This window comes from Centroberyx affinis, unplaced genomic scaffold (genome assembly GCF_046629955.1).
Source record: "Centroberyx affinis isolate AG114_WGS23_722 - 3 ecotype Tasmania unplaced genomic scaffold, CSIRO-AGI_Caff_v1 ptg002495l_1, whole genome shotgun sequence".
Taxonomy (NCBI): Eukaryota; Metazoa; Chordata; class Actinopteri; order Beryciformes; family Berycidae; genus Centroberyx; species Centroberyx affinis.
In genome coordinates this window covers 44,911-66,726 of record NW_027280721.1, presented here as the reverse complement: position 1 = coordinate 66,726, position 21,816 = coordinate 44,911, and the positions used below count along the sequence as shown (strand labels likewise).

Here is a 21,816-nt window from a genome sequence, read left to right as displayed (position 1 = left end):
CTTTAGTGGAATAGAATAGAATAGAATAGAATAGAATAGAATAGAATAGAATAGAATAGAACCTTTGTTATCCGAAGAGCAAAATGTTTGTCAATTTTTTGTCCCTTTAGAAGTGGCAGTTTCTCATCTTTACTCTTAACTAAAGATAGAAACACAGTTTTATGACAAAAGATAACCACAGTTAATTTGGCCAATAATATGCTAAGAGGAAATGATTAGAAATTGTGTCCAGTGTTGTGTGTGCGCTTGATTAATGGTGAAATAGTGAAATATAATATAATATAATATAATATAATATAATAGAATAGAATAGAATAGAATAGAACTATTTATCAGCCAATTGGGGAAGTTTTCGCCCGTTTCGACATGGCACTTCCTCATTTTTATTATAGCAGTGGTTCTCAACGTGGGGTCCGGGGACCACCAGGGGTCCTTGAGCAAACTGATGAATTGTTAAACTTCAGCATTGTTTCATTTACAAGAAGTCAACACAATGAGAGAATGTAGAAGAATGACTGTTCTGATCATAGTTTCTCTGTTATCTCTCTAAATGCAATACAGACAGTCATGGAATTCTGGACAAAATCAAATCTAACGATAAAAATATTCTCAGATTTGGGTCAGAGAGACAAAATCTCATCAAATGGGGGTCCGTGGTCCTTATGCGGACTAAATTAGGGTCCTTGATATGAAAAAGGGTGAGAATCACTGTATTATAGGATACACTAAAATCGGATTATTACTGTGGAACTAGAGCTACACCCAGGAGGTTTTACACACGATTCGTTTTGGCTGTGGCACGAGCCGGAGGCGCATCCAAATGGGTGCATCATGCCAAGTCTGCGTTTCCGGGAACTTGATGAAATGTCACTCCCAGAATCGAGGCTCGTGTGAACCAAACGCTGCATGCGGGTGCTCAAGTCTTCAGCATTTCGCTCCATATCGTGCTTCATTCTTCATTTTCGAAAAGTCGGTGTGTGTGTGTGTGTGTGTGTGACCCCCTTTGGTGTGACAAGACAAGACAAGACGCTTAGCCCAAATGAGAGGATTAGGCGCGACGCCGACGTGACGTCAATAACGCCTGTAATAAGACACTCCTCTCTCTCCTTTACGTAGACTAGGGTGTGTGCGACAAATGCCTCTCTCAGAATGGGGAAGAAGGAAGCTTATTGGTCCATCCAGTTGAGCAAGGGACGCACGATCATTACGAGGCAGCTAGACGATCAGGTAGTTCCCAACTGACAGTAAATTTCGACTGACAAAAGAAATTTGGTAAATGTTGTCAGGCGAACACAGAATCCACCTCTCGGCGAAGCACACTGGCATCTTTATTTATAGAAATTTCTATTAAGGACGCTTTACACACCCGACGGGAAAGGTAAGGAAGATTCTCGTTTTTCTGTCGGGCCATGCGAGCTATCAGTTTCTCAGTTAGGCTATCTTTACGGTGTTAACGCCACAATAACCCTGAGATAAGTCAAGGGAGGTCAGATGCGCGCTGGGTAGGAGCATCATGTCAAACTATTGGTCAATTGGTCAGTTTCATGGGACTTTTAGGGATATCTATTCCATTTCATGAAATCTACCACATGGGTAATGCTAGAAGTGTGCCGGGTGGAACTGTAATATTTGTCATGATGTCATCATAGGGAAAGATTCAGAGGATGAAGTCAGATGAATTCATTGCTGTGACCCACCCATTGGTGTCTTGTGTCTTTGTGTGCTCCTCTCCCTCTGTGCAGACTGCAGCTATGTCGGCGAACATCCATATTAACAGTCCCAATGTGAGGTACACAGACAAATACATTGAGGCTCAGTATTCCTACCAAACCACATCGGTGCACAGAGAAGGGAGCAAAATCACCGTAAGCCAGCCTGTCTCTCTCTCTCTCAAGTTTGACTCCACACACATATACAGTATATTCATACAAACATCCACATCAACAACCTCTTCCCTTGTCTCTCCCACCGTCCCGCTCCCTGCCGGATCCAGGTGTCCCCCTCCACCAACGAGATGACGTTTCGCACGGAGCGGCGCGTGCCCCGGGTGGGTGTGATGCTGGTGGGCTGGGGGGGCAACAACGGGACCACCGTCACAGCGGCCGTGCAGGCCAACAAGATGGGCCTCACCTGGAGGACCAAGACTGGAGAGAAGGTGAGGGGAGACACCAGCATACACACACACACACACACACACACACACACACACACACACACACACACACACACACACAGAGCATCAGCCTATTGTTGACTGTTTAAAAAGTTTCATTTGCCAGTAGCGTCATCATAAAAATAATGTTTTATTGTAGAAGATGAATGAACTCTTTAGAGCTGCAATGATTAATCGATTAATCGGTTAGTTGTCAACTATTAAATTAATCGCCTATTTTGATAATCGATTCATCGGTTTGAGTAATTTTTTAAGAAAAATAAGTCAAAATTCTCTGATTCCAGCTTCTTAAATGTGAATATTTTCTGGTTTCTTTACTCCTCTATGACAGTAAACTGAATATCTTTGGGTTGTGGACAAAACAAGACATTTGAGGACGTCACATCTTGGGCTTTGGGAAACACTGATCGACATTTTTCACCATTTTCTGACATTTTATAGACCAAACAACTAATCGATTAATCGAGAAAATAATCGAGAGATTAATCGACAATGAAAATAATCGTTAGTTGCAGCCCTAGAACTCTTTACACAGACTTTGATCATTTGATAGGCTGCCATTATGGAGCCAACAGAGAAGCTTCTTGCCCTATTTTATAACTATACTGTCTCTCCCCTGATACAGTGGCAGAGAGAAGAAACCTCATTATAGGCTGAACATGTTGACGGGTTCACTAGACTGTTAACAGCTTAACCGACTCTGGTCTATGTTCCCTTATATGGGCATCAATTGTTACTTCTATCCGCCGGTTCCTGTGATGTCTCTATTTTCTTCCATGTTTTTTCCACTTGCCTATATCCCATTGGCTTCCATAACATGCATAAGATGCATTACTGCATATGATAAAACATATAACCGGTAAATACTCTATCTTGAGAGAGAATGAAATGACAATGCCTTTCCCTGCTTTCTCCCTTTACATTCTTTAGAAAGCGAACTATTTCGGCTCCCTCCTGCAGGCGTCTACTGTTTGTCTTGGATCAGGGCCGGAGGGCGAGGTCAACGTGCCCTTCCGTGACCTCCTACCCATGGTGCACCCTAATGATATCATCTTTGACGGTACGGATGATTCCAGACAGTCAGCTCAAGGTCTGACCTCTCACTCAGAAACTGACAAGTGTGTGTGGGGGAGAGAGAGTTAGCAGCAGTGTTAATGGCAGGAGAAAGCCGACCTCAGGCCAGTTTTAAGGACCAGGCAGCCCTTCCCTTGGGTGGAGACGGCCAGAGAGGGGCAATTTGTGTCATGTAATGTCTTCTTCTGTAATGTTGTCTGTTAAACATCATAGCAAGAGGCTAAAGAAAGGCTTACTTTTTGGAGTTGTCACATAAAGTAGGTCTCAAAGATGAGCCCAATGCCCAAGGGATGTAGCATATTGTTTACTTGAAGTGTGTGTGTGTGTGTGTGTGTGTGTGTGTCCTTCCGCATGTATAAATGGATGTATACAGGCTGGGACATCTCGTCAATGGACCTTGGCCGTGCAATGGAGCGAGCCCAGGTGTTTGACTGGTCACTACAAGAGCAGCTCCGACCTCACATGAGCTGCCTGAAACCCAGACCCTCCATATATATCCCAGAATTCATTGCTGCTAACCAAGAGAGTCGAGCAGACAACGTCCTTACAGGGACCATGGCAGAGCAGGTAAGTCTTAGTCCTCATAACTTTGCTGGTCAGTTGACTGAGATGCGTTGCCTCCTAAAAGTGTCCCGTCTCCATCCATTAACTCCACTTCATAGTGTCTTGTCTCCCATGTAACTTTGATTTCTGACTTGACCTCCTGTGCCGCTCCAGGTGGAGCAGATCAGAGCAGACATAAGAGACTTCCGTCAGTCGAGTGGCGTAGACAAAGTCATCGTCTTGTGGACCGCCAATACCGAGCGCTTCTGTGATGTCACACCCGGGGTCAACGACACCGCCCAGAACCTGCTAGCTGCCATCCAGGTGAGCAGGGGGAAAGGAGAGAGGTCAGAGTGTGTGGGACAGTTAACTAGGGCCCATATTGAAAAGAAGGTTTTGTTGACAAACTCCCCGATTTATCAATGGTGCACCCTAATGTTTCTGTGAGGCTGCAAGAGCTAAAGTGGGAGATTTAAAGGAATAATTTCACAGACATGTTTTAAGCCTGTTTCAGTAGAATTCTCCAATATAAAAGAGGGGTATAAGCTTAATCTGTCTCTGAAACCAGCCCAAATTGTGTTGCTGCCCAGCAGTTATGAGTTACCCTTTCAAATTTCATTTCTAACTAATGCTGAGAACCAAACGGTAATCCTCCATCACATTGTGTGATTAATAAAGCTTAAAGGATGAAAAGATTAGTTTTCCTAGCACTTTACTGTGGATGTGTAAATTAAGTCTGAAACAGTCAGCTATTCCTAATATCAGAAGGTGGAAAAATGTATGATTTGCCCCTGTTGGGCAAATCATACATCATACATGAAGACAGATCTCCTGTCTTCAGTACACCTCTACTGCTGTCAGCAGTGATAATGGTCTGTTTCACTGACATGTTATCTTCAGCAAATTACTCAATTTTAGATAATGAACAGAGATAACAGAGATAATGTAAAGACAGTTCCGGGGGAAATGTAGCCTTGCGAGCTTTCTCCCTCAGTGTAATGACAATACTAATTAATTCAATTCAATTCAATTCAGTTCAATTCAAGGAGCTTTATTGACGTGAAGTACAGTTGAGTATCTGTAAAGTATCAAGTATTTATGTGTGATTTTCTTATGCTCTCCAGTCTGGTGCGGAGGTTTCTCCCTCCACTCTGTTTGCGGTGGCCAGCATACAGGAGGGCTGCGCCTACATCAACGGCTCCCCACAGAACACCTTTGTCCCAGGAGCTATAGAGCTGGCCGTGCAGAAAGGGGTGTTCATCGGAGGAGACGACTTCAAGTCTGGTCAGACCAAGGTCAAATCGGTACTGGTGGACTTTCTGGTCAGCGCAGGAATCAAGGTGAGAGGAAGGAAGGAGGGCCGCTGCTCTAATGATGTGACACTAATCAGACTGAGTGAGACCTCTGATGCATGATGATATGTCTATGCGGTCATATGAGAGGCTAGGAGCAGCAACAAAGGAGGGGTCAATTTCTGATTTTTGTTGTCCTATAGGCCTATGCGGAACCAGCATTGAGGTGAGAATGAAAGGGAGTTAATTAGCCTGACGATACATGCTGACCAAGCACAACAACTTTGCTTTGCGTTGCTTTGCCCTATCAAAATTTGTCGCTTGTGGGCATTTCACTGGACGTGTTCAAGCATTGGGTTTGTTTAACAATATTTGTAGATCTATTTTGTATTTTAGCATTTTATTTATTTCATTATGCCCAAATAAAATCCATAATCATATTTCTGGAAAACATATCTCTTGAAATTATGATTTACTCTAGCAAGCTAGCTAAGTGACTACACCTATATGGATGTGATGGGATAGGTAAGCTAGCAAGCTAACATCATTTGTTTAGCCTAGCTGAGCTAAAGTTAGCAGTTAAAGTATTTGAGGCCACTTCAGGTATCGTTACACACCAGAGGGATTATGTTCAGGCTATCAGAAAGTCCATCTCCTCACCAGCTCTCTAGAAACATGGCATCACCACTCCACTGTGGGCTTCATTAAAATAACCTGTAGGACAAAAATTACATTTATATAATCAGATATGAAGTAAAGTATTTAATTCAAATGAATAAGACAAGCAATTAAAAGAACTTTACTAGGGGAATCTATTGAATTAACAGATAGTAAGAATGGATGTTCACAGGGCAACGGTGTTTAGAGACCAGCAGAACCAACTGAATTATTATATCAGAGATATAATAAATGTTTGTAGCGTTTCAAGGCTTGTTTGCTCACTCTGGCTATGAAAGAGGGCTTCTATCAAATAGTTTTTTTTGTGACCAACTTTTTATTAGTTTTTCTACGGCATCCTCACATACAAATATACAAATTATACACACAAAAAAAAAAAAAAAAAAGGAGAAGTAGCTTACATTAGTTGACTATAGTTATCAATGATGAATGAAAACTACTGTTGCATACTGAGCGCTCTGGAATTCTTTCATAAGATTTCTGAAAGTGATTTAAGCAATAGATATTCTCCTCAATGAAAAGTATTGTGTCAATGAAAAGTATTTCCACTGTGCCAGTGACGGGGCAGTGATAAGCCTATTTACTTACGCATTTACACTATCTGCAGTTTTCCTCCAGCAATCCTTTCTAGCCTTGGCAGCAGCATTCCTTTTCGCTGTTATAATGCTTTTGTATTGCTCATATTTATTCATTTTAATCGTTTGTTCTTCTCGAGAGAATAGCATAAATGTTAGTAATCCATTTCTTTCTCACACTTCCCACTTTTACATTCTAAATATGCTGAAATTGGCAGCAGTTTATATAACCCCACAATTATTTATAGTCTACCACTTATATTGTTTTATTATTTTCCGCTTTTTTTATTTCTTATTTCTATATTCTAGTTGTTTGCTTATATTCCATTTCCTTCTGCCTGCTGAGTCATATTCCTTTTGCTGCTGCAAAGAGATAATTTCCCCACGGAGATGAATAGTATTGTCTTATGTTGTATACTGCTCTGGGTCTGTCCAAACCCCGCCCCTTTTATGTGAACGTGCTCATAGCTGATAGGTAAATCCTGGGTTTACAGAGCCAGTTTATTACCACCTTTGTGAGACCGGTTAGCTGGGTTTGCCATTGTTTGGTTTTGTGTTGGCAGCTGTCACATCAAGATTTATCAAGATCTTTAATCTGACAGAGATCAGTCATACAGAGTTTGGGAACTCCCAATACAGCCACCTTCTGTTCTTCATTCAAAGACGAAGTGGAACGAAGAACAAAAATGTAATAACCGGGAGAATTTGAGTCCTGATTTTTGCTTGAATATGATTGGTTCTTGTGCAGCGGCTGTTTTGCTCATACTACATAATAGGAATTTAAAAAAAAACTTCTCTTGTCGTATCGTGTGCCTGGTTCACGTTGTCACCCAATCCCGTCATGCTGTGCGCACAGGTACTCACTTCTTAAAGAACAAACAAACTCAAAGAAAGAACAAACTGGTAGTCTTGTGAAATCGCGTCTGATGTGCTACAGCGGCACAGAAAACGTCATCTCAGTCACAATGTTAATCTCTCGCATCAGGTGATCATGCTGGGCCCATGAGTTATGTCACATTTGAAAGCCTCACCTAGGAATACCTATTTGACAGCTCCCTGTAATGGAGCTCTCAGGTGATATCAAGATGAAACTGGCAGCCAGGAACCAGCCAACTTGTTTTTGAGACATTATCTGAATAAAAAGACATTTAACAGAGTTGCCTCTCTCCATGACAGCCTACCTCCATCGTGAGTTACAATCACCTCGGCAACAACGACGGGAAGAACCTGTCGGCTCCGCAGCAGTTCCGCTCCAAGGAAATCTCCAAAAGCAACGTGGTGGATGACATGGTCCAGTCCAACCCCATACTGTACCGGCCCGGAGAGAAACCTGACCACTGTGTGAGTGTGTGAGAGTGAGAGAACGAACACCATATGGAGGGTAACATGCAACACCTGATTGAACTTCAGTCATGATTGTCTCTCATTGTGTGTGTGTGTGTGTGTGTGTGGACTATTTCAGGTAGTGATTAAGTATGTCCCCTATGTGGGGGACAGCAAGCGTGCCATGGATGAATATATTTCTGAAATAATGATGGGAGGGACCAACACCATTGCACTGCACAACACCTGCGAGGTCAGTGTTCCTTTATCTGTATTCTGTATTTCTGTATGTTGACGTATGTGTATCTGTGAAATATCCCCCAAAAAATATTGGGACAGTTTCCAAGCAGTGAGTCTACACAGCCAATTTGTCAGCTGAACATAACACTCAGAGCTATTCTACTTAATATGCTCATGATTGTTTTTAATCTGGGTGTGAAGATAATCTACTGTTCTTGTTTATAAACCAGGTGCTGTAGATGAGTGTTGTCCTAATCAGTGTTGACAGCGGGTGTAGAGGAGGGCGGTCCTGGGACGCCACAGCTTAATGTTAAGCCTTCTTATACAACAGTTAGTTCTGGTTGAGTATTTTGATTGGACGGGAGGCATTCCATGAGTGCTGATACACAGTCTTAACAGCACTGGGACGTTTTACTTCATGTATCACTCTGCTTTACAGGTATTCTAAAATAAACAGTTTATGTGTTGCTTGGCAACACTTGGTAGTGGAATCCTGAGGGAACTATTTTGTTGGCGGAGATGAATAAAAGACAAAAATGATAATCTCTTGTCTCAAAGTACCATTACTAATGATAATAGTTTTGTTTATAGAACTTTATCACACTCATAATCGTGCTGTTGTACGGTATATCAGCACTCCTCTCATGTGATATTGCTTGATCCAACAAAACACCCGAGGGTCACTGACATTGTTATTGGCTATTTCACTGACGTATTTGCTTTCTCCCTCTCCCGCTCCTACACCCAGAAAAACGTCTTAATTTGTAAGGTTGACGCATCTCAACTGTATAACAAATTTCACTGAAATTGGATTAAGTAATTATAACTAAATTACAGTAAGTACTGTCATTTTTTAAATTGCTTTAAATGAAGCATTATCATTTATAAAACTGACAAGTAGAAAAAAAATAAATTGAATGAATACATTTAAATGTATGCAATTTGTACTGATCATGCAAGTGCATTTCAAATTTAAAATGTGTGTGTGTTTCTAAATGCTGAATTTAAAACAAGCTGAAATTAAACTACACCTTAACTGGTTAGATACATCCAATAACATTCAAACACTTGAACACGTGCAAGTTCTATTTTATTATTTTTTTCAAACTGAGTTTATTTGGATAAAATCAACAAAATGGCACAAGGTTTATTCACTACAGGTTCTGTGTATCTGCAAATGTCTAATTTCTCCAACCTTTTCCCCTCTCGCTCTACCGCACCATCACACCTGTGTCTCCTCGCTAAAGGACTCTCTACTAGCCAGCCCCATCATTCTGGACCTGGTGATCCTGACGGAGCTGTGTCAGCGTGTGACCGTGCGTCCGCAGGACGAGGAGGACTACCAGTCCTTCCACAGTGTCTTAGCACTGCTGTCCTTCCTCTGTAAGGCCCCCCTGGTCCCGCCAGGCGCCCCGCTCGTCAACGCCTTTTTCCGCCAGAGAGCCTGCATAGAGAACATCATGAGGTGCGGACCAAATCCAATACAAGGGTCAAAAAGCCTTGCACACAAATGTCCAACACATGCTGATTTCCATCCAAACCATGTATTAGTTTGTCAGTTAACCAAACCAAAACATACATTTAAATTTTTTTTGTTAGCATGTTATAATGTTAGCCATCTTATCTCTTTCGCCACTGTCAACAAGCAATAAGATTATAATAAATTATAACTTTATATTTCTAACATGCATAAAGAGAGACTTGTAGCAACACTAAACGGTTAACTGCACCTTGCAAGTATAGAGATGGCTCATGTACATCTATAAGCATCTTGCTGAGATAATTTTTGTCTATTGGTTTACAATAATATTTAATAATATTTATTCACTGTCCGGGGAACACATTTTGGGTCCTAACCCACAGTTTGAGAAACCAGAGCTTGCACAGTGGGATAAATCTGTTGCCCAATTAGCACTAGAGAAACAGGAGAGCTTAACATGTTCTAGTGTTGAAATTGTCAGTTACGTCTGTTTATATAATCCCCATTTGCTATGCTCTTATTTCTATTATATATTCTTTGCTGTATCCTGTTGCTATCTGCTGCTGCAGCGATCCAGTTTCCCCACAGGGATCATTAAAGTTTCATTTTATGTTAAAGTCAACTGAGGTACGATGCTTTTAAGAAACCGGACCCAGGCTGATGTCATTCTTGTCAGAAGTAACTGTCTCTCTGAGTGTCAGAAGGTGACCAGGTCTTCCCCTGCTTGTGTTTTTCAGAGCGTGCCTCGGACTTCCCCCTCAGAATCACATGCACCTGGAGCACAAGCTGCAGCGACGCTTCCTGCCTCCACACAGCACCCACATCAACGGTGATGTGGGTGCCTGGAACAAAGTCGCCCTCACCAACGGGAACCACATACCTAATGGAATAACAAATGGGATCGGGGGTGCACATGTCAATGAGGCAATGTTTGGATGATGATCCGAAGTATCAACACTGTAGCCTAAGATTTAAACATGCATCTCTCAGTTGTAACTATTACCTTGTATCTAAAGAACTAAGTCTGGATTTCCTGTATTAATTATATCATTTTAATAGGCCTCCATCAATGTTTTTGAGTGAATCTTAGCAATAGTATTTAGGCTATTATAAGAAAGAAAGAAACAGATATGGGCCTACCAGCCTAAACTTCCCCAAGATGTTGTGCACTAACTTATAGACGGCAATAAAAGCTTAACTTGATCATTGTTGTTTGTTTGCGTGTTTATGTATTGCATTATAGTGTGATCACACGCACACATACACACACCCTAACCCTAACCCTCAGTATCAGACATAGTCCCTAGCAACCAAGGCGTCCCTGGCAACCAAGGAAAAAGACAGATCAAGCCAAAAGGGGGGTTGTATTGGTGATATTTTTATTGTCAAGTCGTTTGTCTTTGGGTTTCTCGGCCATCTCGATTCACAGACCGTTCCTGCGACGTTTTCGTAGTAGCGCTGCATTCTTAATGGACCGGGGCGATCCGCATAAACGGCTGCATTTTCCAACCGGACGGGCCCGGCAGAGGCAGGAATCACTTCCGTCGCCGTTGCTACCCGGGACAACAATGGCGGAGAAGGAGAAGCGCAGGGCCGGCGTCACTCCGGGGATGACCGACGTCAAAACGACCAAATCGGACAGCGAGAGGGAGTTCCTGTCGCAGGCCGGGGTGGGGGAGCTGCTCCGCGGGGCGCTGCTGAAGATGGTCGAGGCCAGATCGGACGACCCCATCGGATTTTTGGCCGACCACTTCTGCAACCTCGCCTCCGTGTCGGAGACCGGCACAGCTGGATGCGGTGATGGGGATCAGCTGAACAACGGTCCGCTGAGCGCAGGCGCACAGGAGCAGCAGCATCTCAACCGGGCGCTGTGGCACCTGCGGCTGGCGCACCACTCTCAGAGGTTTGGGATAACGCCCTGTAATGGCCGAGTATCATAATAAATAGGCCTATGTAATATAGTATGGTCAAATTTAGGGGTTCCCAAATTGTTTTCGCGCGTCAAAGACCCCCAAATAGATGTGCATTAGATCACGGACCCCTTTGACATTTTGTCCCAAGGAACCCCCATCTGAGGAGGTTTTAGAGTTGGTGATGATTTAGTATAACCTATAATTGGAGTGATAGTGGGGAGAGTGAAACTATAATCGAACTAGTCGCCCTTATAAATTCTCTTATTGTGGTCACTTGCTATTTTAATGTTTTAACAGTATAATTAAATTGTTCCTCATTTTGCCAGGGACCCTCTCTAAACCTCATCAAAGACCCCTGATGGGTCACTGGACCCTATTTTGGGATCTTCTGGTATAGACTGTATAGCTTAGTATTGCAGTCATCAGTCTCTCTGAAGCTCATATGGTTTGTGTACCATAATGTAGCCTAATATGTTTACTTAATATGTGATGATGATGATGATTTATCATCTACCACAAATACAGTATAGTGTAGCCTAATGTTGATGTGACAGTAGGTTGTAGTGAAAAACTGTCTTTTCCTCCTACTTGTTACAGAAAACCCTGTGTTGCTTTTGTTTCACACTCTGTTTCTCGCATGTTAAATCCAGATCTGCCTTCAGCAACAACGTGCGCGTGGCCTATGACCTGCTGAGCCACACGGGGCCCCAGAGGCGTGGAAGTGGGGTTCCTGAAGTCCCTGAGGGCTCCTGCACCAACAGCCCCAGTGGAGGCGGGGTGAGGGGGGGCCTCTACACCCAGACACTCCAGTGCCTGTGCAGCGAAGGTGGGGTCCCCGCCTCCACCTCCGCTCCCCTCCTGCGCCGCCTCCACTGCCAGGACCACGAGGCCGTCCCATACGACGTCTTCCGGCACGGCGTGCTGACCTGCGCCGTGTTCTCTGACTACATCCGGCAGGCTCAGAGGCTTTACGCCGAGGTGTGCTGCCCGGCCGAAGGGCCTGCATCGCGGGCGCTGTGCCTGGCCGTGCTGGGGACCCTTCAGGAAGCCCTGGAGACCTCCCAGGGCTCTGATGCTAACCGCTGTGCTAATGCTAATACTAAAGCCAACCCCTGTCTGGAGGCTAACCTGAAGGCCATCCGCTACCTGGAGGCCAGCGCCAAGATCTCTCCCTACAAGCTGGCCCAGGCCATGGCTGCAGCGCAGACCGGCGGGCCGGCTGGACATATGGACGCCAAGGAGTTTGAGAACGCAGCCGCCGAGCTCTTTATCACTCGAGTGAAAGTTGTGTCCTAGCTTTCTACTCTGTATTCAAATAAAACATGAGAATGTACAGAAATCTATAGCCTACAGTAAATGGTTTCTCTGTGAATACACATACAAACATTGTCATAAATGTATTGTAAAATGTATGTAAAATAATAAACATATATGTGTAGAAATACAATGAGGCGTCCAACTAATTCTCATGAAGCTAAATGCTTAGTTTGATCTGTTTTCAACATAAACATTGATTTTCAAACCAATTTGAAAATAATAAAAGTGGAAACATGGGAGAACAGTACCACAAGCTAGCCACGCCCACCTAAATCCCCAGATGTGTCTGGGAGACTTGAAATTGAAATGTAAGAACTGAAATTGAAAGCATATTGAGGGTTGATTTATTTATTTATTTTACCTCAAACTAGTTTGAAAGAAAAGTTTAAATTTGGAAACAATAATGACCAAATTCAAACATTACATTCACCTTCAAATTTGTCAATACAAATTCAAATTCTGCAATTCAGTTTACATTTTTCCATACAATAATTCAATTCAAGCATCAGAAATTCATATAAATGCAATTCAAGTTCAGTTTCTGCTGGCACTAATCTCTGTCCATATAATTTGGTTTACAGACAGGATATAAAATAAAATACAACAAATCACATTTCATACCATATAAATAAACATCAAGAACATACAATTTTATATACAAAATGTATTGTATATGCAACTTCTTAGAAAAATAGAACACACTGAACACTATCGAGGACACCATGGCATTTTCATTAAATGTGGTGAGAAGATTCCTACTAGGTGGTGTATTAGTCATGAGGCGGTAAGTCTACCACTTAGGGGAAGTGGGTGTGTTGTGATCCCATCATGCAATATACAAGTTCTGTTCTTTATTAATTCCACGGAAAGTCAACTGATCATGTTTGGGCTTTTCCAGCAACGCTCTGCTACATATCCACACCTCTCTGATTCACACACATTCCCACCTGGAAGCTGCCAAGTACAACCAATGTAGAACATTGAGTTTCAAGCCAATTTTAAAAAAGAAAGACAAAATGTTTCCAAAAGTGTTTTTCATGTTTGGGCCACCACTGAAGTTCAGCTTTGAACAATGCCACACCCTACAACAGATCAGTCTGCTTGGATATTTACTGCTTTTTATGGCTGGAAACAATAACCTTCAGTGCAATTCAATAAAATCATTGTTCTCCTGTAGAGAAAATTTGATTTGCAGACTTGAGACAGGATTTAAAGTAAAACGCAACAAGTCACATTATATACCATATAAATAAGCATCATGAATGTGTAAGTTGATATGCAACTTTTTAGAAAAAATAACACACTGAACACTTTCAAGGACACCATGGCATTTTCATCAAATGTGGTTATTTCTGTGACTTAAAGATTCCTACGAGGTTGTGTATTGGTAGTTGAGGCAGTAAGCCTACCAAGAAGTGGGTGTTTTGTGATCCCATCATGCAATAGGATGGGAATAGGGTTCTGGATGTGTTCTTTATTAATTCCACGGAAAGTCAACTGATCATGTTTGGGCTTTTCCAGCAACACCCTGCAACATACAGTATATACACTTCTATAATTCATACATATTCCCACCTGGGAGCTGCCAAGTATAACCACTGTCTCCTACTGTTGACTGGAGTTGTATTTGTATTCATATATACCTGATGATGGATGAGCTTATGTTTGATTCTTTATTAATCTAGGGAGTCAACTGATCATGTTTGGTCTTTTCCAGCAACGCTCTGCTACATATCCACACTTCTATGGCTCACAAACATTCCCACCGGAACAGCAGACAGGGGACAGGGAGGTCAGGTGGGAAAATGGACGCCAAGGAGTTCGAGAACTCAGCCGCCGAGATCTTTATCACTGGAGTGAAAGTTCTGTTCTAGCTTTCCAATTTGTATTCCCATAATTAATGAGAACGTACAGCAATCTATAGCCTACAGTAAATAGTTTGTTTCCGTAAATACAAATACAAAAGTTGTCATAAATGTATTCATGAGAATAAATATACATATGTGTGTAGAAATACAATGAGGCATCCAGCCAATTGTCATGAAGCTAAATGCTTAGTTTGACAACACAAAACAGACTGAGATGAGGGTGAGAGAAGCTGAAGTGAGAGGGATGCTGGAAAAAAAACCTCGCCCTGCTGGACATACTGAAGCAGGAGCAAGCCGCGCAGAGAGATGCCAAGATGACCAAGAACCTGGAGGCCAAAATCCTTCCCCAGCACGTCCTGGAAGGAAGAGAAGGCTGCACTGTGGGGACGAGATTAAAGAGGCTGAGCAGAAATACACAGCAGCTCCCCAAGAAAGAAAAATCTCACAAATGAAACAAATCACCCAGACTGAAAGAGAGCATGAAAACAAAGCACATTTTCATCTTATGTAAGAGTTTCTGGTAAGGAGAGAAGGCGAGCCGCAGCACTATACTCTTACTAAATCAATTATTCCTTTCTATTTCAGAGGCGCAGAGGACCAAAGTAATTTTTCTGCTGTTTTAGCAGGAAGGAGAAGAACATTAAGGAGGAACTGAACAGTGATATTTAATTCTGCAGGAAATGGGGCCAGGTGTTTTGCTTGGCTTACACATCAATTACATGTTCCGTCTGAAAACCACAGCCCATTTAAGTCTACTATCAGTGTCCTTTGCTATTATTTGATTCACCCGCATTAATTTAAGTTTTGGCTTGCTTTGGCCCCGCACTATATTGTTATTGTCATTTTACTCCTTCTTCTTATCACTTGTATGCTCCAAAACATCAGAGCACATGAGACTCTGGAAATCAAGATAAAGTGAATGACAGGTGCTCTTTCCTGACTCAGCAAATACTGTCAAAGTACCTCTGAGCAAGGCACTGAACCAGCAACCGCTCCAGAGGAACTGTTCAGCAGACAAACACATCTTATACAATAAAGTGTGCAAAAAGCAAGGGGGTGAATACATTTTGAAGCAAAGACGATATACTCTGTAAACACGGCCATACTGTATTCATGATAGGCCATTGTAATGCAGAATGTTCTCATAGTATTCTTTTAATCAGTGTTGGGGAATAGTTCTACTACATATAATCAAATTAGTAGTTTTACTAGATTTTGCAGTAGCTTGGTGGTAGTTCAACTAAATGCAAATATCATGGAAAGTCCAAGATGGAAAGTACAAGCTGCAGTGCCGTTTCACAGAGAGTGGAGAGAAAAAAAATCTTTTAAATCACTCTATATCACTGTACAAAGTCTTTATTAATTACCTTGCAAAATAATCACAAAGACCAAAACTGAGCAATTATAACAATAGATTTTGCATTATATTGTTTGTAATTATAGTGTTTAAATTGTATTGTTATTAGTGAATGCTGAAACATGTAAATAATTTTTTTAAATGAAGGCCAGTTGCACTTGTTTGAACTGTAATTAACTACATTAAAACTGACGATGATTAAATAATCCAATATTTTCTGCCTCCAATTTGTTATTAATTATTTCCTCAGGGTAATGTGCAAACCATTAAAATTTGATTCAGCTGTAACAGCACACATAACACTTTCTCTCGTCCACTACTGACTTCCAGCCGCTAGGCGGAAGCACCTTACTTTGCGGTTACTGAGGAGTCAGACAAGTCAAACAAGAAGAGCGGAAATTCACAGTGGTGAAAAGTCAATAAGGCTCCCTCTGCTGTGAATAAATTACCTTGAACATAACTTAATGTCTTCTGTGCGGCCTCTCGGCTGAATCCGTCCAAATGGAAGAAGAGGACAAGCTGCGGTCTCTCATGTTCCTGATGACGTACATGCTGCTGAAGCGCAGAAGAGACATAAACAACGCAAACGTGCAGAGACGCAATGAGATTCAGAGGCGCATCCGTCATCGACAGTACTTCTTCCAGAGACAGAGGAGGATGCTCATGGTCAGTACTGAGAATAATATATATAACACAACTCTCTCTCTCTCTGAGTAGCCTGTTACGTTGTACCAGAGTAGTATAAACTACATACACTGTGGTAATACTACACTGTAAATACTGCTGTGTATTACATTAACCTGCCATACCATAATATATTTTACTGCAGTACCCCTACAGCAACACTGCAGTATACTACACTGGAGTAAAATATCTAAACCCAATGGTATTTTTGCCATACTAAAACATATTTTACATGTGTGAATCATTGATCCTACAATCAGAGACCTATCAACAAAAATTGTACATCTTGCACTACTCATAGTATTCATAGGCCGATTATGAGACAAAGGGCCCCTGGGCACAGATACCTAGTAAGGGCCCCCAACCACCACAACAAGAAATTATTGCAACAAGTAAACGGCACAAGTATACGCAGAGGCAATCGCACAATATCACCTGAATCTCAACTCAGGATTTACAGCTCAGAATTGACACACTCAAAGCCAACAGCACGTTAGCAAAACACCTATCTAAATATAATTTTGGAATCCGTTTAAGTCTAACAACTGAATGCAAGTCATGTTGCAAATTAAATAGCAAAAACAGGTAGACCTCTGAAGGCTAAACGAATCTGTCCTCTGTCTACAGTCCACAAACTTTAACAGCGCCCTCTATCGACAGGCCCCCCATACACCCGTTAATCTAGTGAGAATGGAAAGTGGAAGCCTACACAAGCTTATCTTTTTTGAAAGATGTTGATAACATATAGGGATACTATTAAAGATTGCATTCAAATTCATATTCAAAACAGTTTTTTAAATACAAAAGTGAGATGAACACAAAAAATATTGTATGCCCTCATTGCGTATATAATACTGCTATGCCTATTGTCTTTTTTTGTTATTGCAGTTATGGGAGAGAAAACTAAATGAACAATTACAAAAGAATTACAAGGTGCAAACACAATATTCTAGCCCTAAAAAACATATTTTAAAGTGCAAAATGCCTCTGATTACCTGCAGTGCCCCAAAATCTACTGTATGGCCACACAGTAGCGGCATGGTATATGAGTCAGTGGGCCCTACTGACAGATCAGGGGTGGAAAACAACATTCTTTGTAAACCATGACTTTACATTACAAGACCTTTGGACAATAATGCAGTGCTAAAGTGCTATATATAAACTGAGGGGAACACTCACTTTGACAGTGCCATGGTGACACCTGCAAAACAAATGTTTAGGTTATTATAGGGGGCATTTTGGGGCTTTGGTGTTGATGTGAAAGCCCTTTGACTGCAGGGCAGTAAATGTACAGTTAGTGACAGCATCATCATGTATCAGGCTCTGGCTTAGGGGCCCCCTGAGCTCTTGGGCCCCTGGGCCTGGGCCCGGTTGGCCCGTTCAGTAATCCATCCATGATAGTATTCCCATGATGTCAGATGGATTTCCTACCAATATGGTGCTTTACCACATACACAGCTCATTGGATGTCATTTGATTATAATCACCTGTTAATTTAGAGTATTGCGATTATTTTGTGTGCGGTGATGTAACAGAATACTACTGAATACCGTCCCCTGCTAGACAGCTTGTCCACCAGTTTGAGTTGATGAATCTCAGCTTTGTCTCTCCCTGTCCCCAGATGATGATAGCAGGAGGCATACGCTCCAACGTTCGCATCCGCACCCGGCCCTGGACCAACACCCAGAGCACCGATTGGTGGGAGCGGGTGGTGATGACAGAATTCCAACCCTCCGATTGGCTGGATAAGTTCCGTATGAGCCAGGAGACGTTCTTCTTCCTGTGTGACAAGCTGCGGCCCCGTCTGGCTCGGCAGGACACCAGCTTCCGCCTGGCCCTGCCGGTGGAGAAGCGCGTCGCCGTGGCTCTGTGGCGTCTGGCGTCCAACATCGAATACCGCACCATCAGCAGCCTTTTTGGCGTGGGCAAATCCACCGTGTGCAGGTGCGTCAGAGACATGTGTCACGCCATCGTGGCGCTCCTCAGGCCGGTCTACCTGCGGCCGCCCACCGACCAGGAGCTGGAGGATTCGGCCCAGCACTTCCTGTCCCACTGGGGGTTCCCGCACTGCGTTGCTGCCGTGGCAACGCTCCATACGGCCATCATCACCCCGTCGGCCAACGCGTCTGACTACGCCAACCCTGCCGGCTGGCTCTCAGTGCTGTCCCAGGTAGAGAGGACGCCCTCCTTCGCTTAAACACATGCTCACTGTCACTGTCCTCTGTTAGATGATGTTGGGTTTGTTTACAGGAGCGACCGCATCACACGTCTTGACACATTAATCGGTTCAGTCCGGTAATTTCACTGCTTTGCCGCTTTCTGTCCCTCTGGTCGTTTCAGGTGGCTGTTAATGGTCTGGGGCAATTCTGGGATGTATGCGCCAGTTTCCCAGGCGGCACGGACCCAGCTGACATCTTACAGAACTCAACACTTTGGGCCACAGCCTCAGAGGGCGGACTGTCACCTAAGTCGCCCCCTATCTTCATGGGAAAACCACTCAGGTATTGTTGACGCCAAGAGCATGACTGTTGAATCAGGATCAAATTCAGTGCTGAGTACATTTACGTTTACTAGGAATTTCAAAGCGACAATATGCAGCTTCTCACCTTGACACAAGAAGCGCATTGTTAGTCCCGCCTCCTCTAGCCTGAGACTGAGGGAACCGGGATCCATAAAGCCACAAGAAGTATTAAAGAAGCACATGACGAGCACAGGCAAACTGTTAAAAAAAACAAAAAACAATGGCAATGTTCATCCATGTTTTTGAACGTGTCTTTTCTGCAGCACCTTTACTTTCACTTTTTGTTAGTTTCTTACAGCTTTCTACCATTATTTCTATGACTTCCCTGTCCTGTGGCTGCTAGCCTCACCTTGATAGCCACAACCCAGCCTGCCACTGGCCACACCCACTACAACACACACACACACACAGCATATGGTACATGCTTCAAAATGTCCTCAACATCATTGAAAAAACTATTTCAGGCAAATGGGGGGATTTAGGTATGTACACACCAGGTCAGAGACAGACACAGATTTGTTTATTGCTATTTCAGTGTCAGTAAGTTGCATATTGTAGCTTAAACCTGATGGCCTGGTGTACACAAGGCTTGGGCAACTAGATGTTGACGATTACATCAGGGATCATGATGGAATATTTACCACCTGTGATTGAAAGGAGCCTAATTGCAAAACTGTCATGTTTTATTGAAATGGTGTCTTGTAAGCCAGTATAATTTTGTTCATTGCCTTGTTTATATTTGTATTGTAAATCATAATTGTTACAACTAATGCATATATTTTTTCAGCTAACTAAAAGCCTATAGCCCCATACTGAAATAATGTTTGCACCTGTTAGATGTTTTCCAGCATTGAAATTCCATAGTCGAAACCTTTCTCAGATGCTCCTGTGAACAAAATGAACAGAGACCGTGCTGAGCTGAGGTGAAAGGACAAGGTTTCATTTGGTAAAGCCATCATGCTGAGTCAACCAAAATGACTTCACATGCCTTGGTGTGTGAAAAAAAAGGTTGAAGGATTGGAGATTGTGAGGGAGGCAACGGGACACTGAGGGGAATATAGCCAATCGCACATCCCACTGAAAAAAGAGACTACACAAAAGTGACAAAACTAGATCATTTTCTCTCACATACATTCTGTACAACAATATATACTATATGTCCAAGAATGTTGCAATACACCTTAATTGGTCATAAAAGCCTTAAAGTCATAATTATTTTGTTTTTGCACTTTTTACTGACTGAGAGCCCTCTGTCCTGTCAGGTATGTGCTGCTGGGGGAGGCCTGCTACCCGCTGCAGAGCTGGCTGATGAAGTCCTATCCTGAGGCAGAGGGGAGGAAGGCTGCTGGAGCGGCGCTGACAGAGCCACAGCGGCTCTTTAACCGGCGGCTCAGCGGGGCGGCGTGCGTGGCGGAGGAGGCGCTGCTGAGGCTGAGGGCGCGCTGGCAGTGCCTGAGCAAGAGGAACGACTGCGGACTGGACGTGGTGCCCACTATGATCCTGGCTTGTTGCATTCTGCACAACGTGTGCGAGTCCCACGGTGACGCGTTCAAGGCGGAGTGGCAGGAGGAGGTGGCCGAGGCAGAGAGTCCACAGCCCAGCCACAAGCACACGCTCTCATCCAGCACCGACCAAACCCAGGCAGAAGACGTCCGACAGCTCTACTGTGACTATTTTGAACAGCAGGACTAACTGAGGAATTTTCTCTCAGATCAGGACTGAAATTATGTAAATTCTTGTAAAGTTTTGTTCTCATCGTCTGTTGTATTATATTACATCTTTCTACTTAGACCCTGTGCTATTTTGTTTCATGATAATATTTATATTTTTTTTTATGTAGTGCATCATTGTGTCTTGCATAAATATTGCAAGTTTGATATGAAAGATAAGTTTGTGGTATCTGGTTTTCTCTTACTTTTAGTCATGGTTTTCTGTCTAGTTCTTGAACTTATAACCAAAGTTTCCTCATCTAGACATGCTGGCATTTTGACAATCAAGGTTGTGATGCAGGTATGTAAAAAAATGAAAAAATATTTTGCCAATTTCCAGGTATTTAGAAGCATGGGAAAACACAAGAAAATCACATTGTTTGGGAAAAGGTGGGCTGGAAACTCACCACCACACTAATTGCTTTACCCCTATAGTCTGTGTTAAAATGAATGACTGTGTATGGGCCTTTACTGGCTAGATAGATAGATAGATAGATAGATAGATAGATAGATAGATAGATGAACTGATTGCCAACGTTGGACCTAGTTCAGCCTTTCCTCTCCTTCCCCAATCTCAAATATATATTCAGTATATCTGCTTTACCTCTTGGCTTGACACGAGACTCTCAGATATGAGGCTTATTTGGTCCAGAAGTACATAATAATCAACAACACAAAAAGCAATGACAGTACAGTATTACAAATGTGATATAGAAAACTGAATTGTGAGAGCTTAGTGATCAGTTAAGTGCCCAATGAGAGGCATCATGGGGCCCAGAAATTTCTGAATGCCTCCCATTAGACTGCGTTAGAGTGCATCATCACTCCTAATTTACTTCATGAACTTCCTGAATGAATGTCGTGAGCAAAAGTGACATGCAACTATATCCTATGGCCACAAGATGTCACTGGCATTACAGTACATCTGTGGCCACAGACCTCTATAATAATTTGTCTTTTGGTCTAGTGCTTGCATTATACTGCAGATCATTGATTGAGTAGCCTACTTCTTAAAAGGTCTTCTGTCTATAATAATTGATAATGTGACCAGTAGCCATGTTGTAGCCTA

At 42.7% G+C, this 21,816-nt stretch overlaps 3 protein-coding genes across 4 annotated transcripts; all 3 read left to right on the top strand.

The window, feature by feature from the left end:
- The first annotated feature begins 1,112 nt into the window (after window positions 1-1,112).
- LOC139656545 (inositol-3-phosphate synthase 1-A-like) lies at window positions 1,113-10,581 on the top strand. Its single transcript, XM_071534163.1, has 11 exons — window positions 1,113-1,378; window positions 1,743-1,865; window positions 1,994-2,155; window positions 3,104-3,233; window positions 3,621-3,814; window positions 3,965-4,114; window positions 4,915-5,130; window positions 7,512-7,676; window positions 7,798-7,911; window positions 9,146-9,363; window positions 10,116-10,581. The coding sequence occupies exons 2-11, from the start codon at window positions 1,752-1,754 to the stop codon at window positions 10,315-10,317; spliced, it is 1,665 nt and encodes a 554-aa protein (XP_071390264.1). The 5' UTR covers window positions 1,113-1,378; window positions 1,743-1,751; the 3' UTR covers window positions 10,318-10,581.
- Window positions 10,582-10,711: 130 nt separating this feature from the next.
- Window positions 10,712-12,657, top strand: tpgs1 (tubulin polyglutamylase complex subunit 1). Of its 2 annotated transcripts, XM_071534165.1 has the most exons (5): window positions 10,712-11,160; window positions 11,215-11,281; window positions 11,942-11,995; window positions 12,053-12,365; window positions 12,426-12,657. In XM_071534165.1, exons 1-5 carry the CDS (start codon window positions 10,848-10,850, stop codon window positions 12,585-12,587), a joined length of 909 nt encoding a protein of 302 aa, XP_071390266.1. In that variant the 5' UTR covers window positions 10,712-10,847; the 3' UTR covers window positions 12,588-12,657. The 2 variants fall into 2 exon arrangements, with proteins under 2 accessions (XP_071390266.1, XP_071390265.1); XM_071534164.1 differs by having other exon boundaries at window positions 10,712-11,281; window positions 11,942-12,657.
- Window positions 12,658-16,240: 3,583 nt separating this feature from the next.
- Window positions 16,241-20,828, top strand: LOC139656557 (uncharacterized). Its single transcript, XM_071534201.1, has 4 exons — window positions 16,241-16,499; window positions 18,139-18,687; window positions 18,858-19,018; window positions 20,301-20,828. Exons 1-4 carry the CDS (start codon window positions 16,335-16,337, stop codon window positions 20,728-20,730), a joined length of 1,305 nt encoding a protein of 434 aa, XP_071390302.1. The 5' UTR covers window positions 16,241-16,334; the 3' UTR covers window positions 20,731-20,828.
- The last annotated feature ends 988 nt before the right edge of the window (window positions 20,829-21,816 follow it).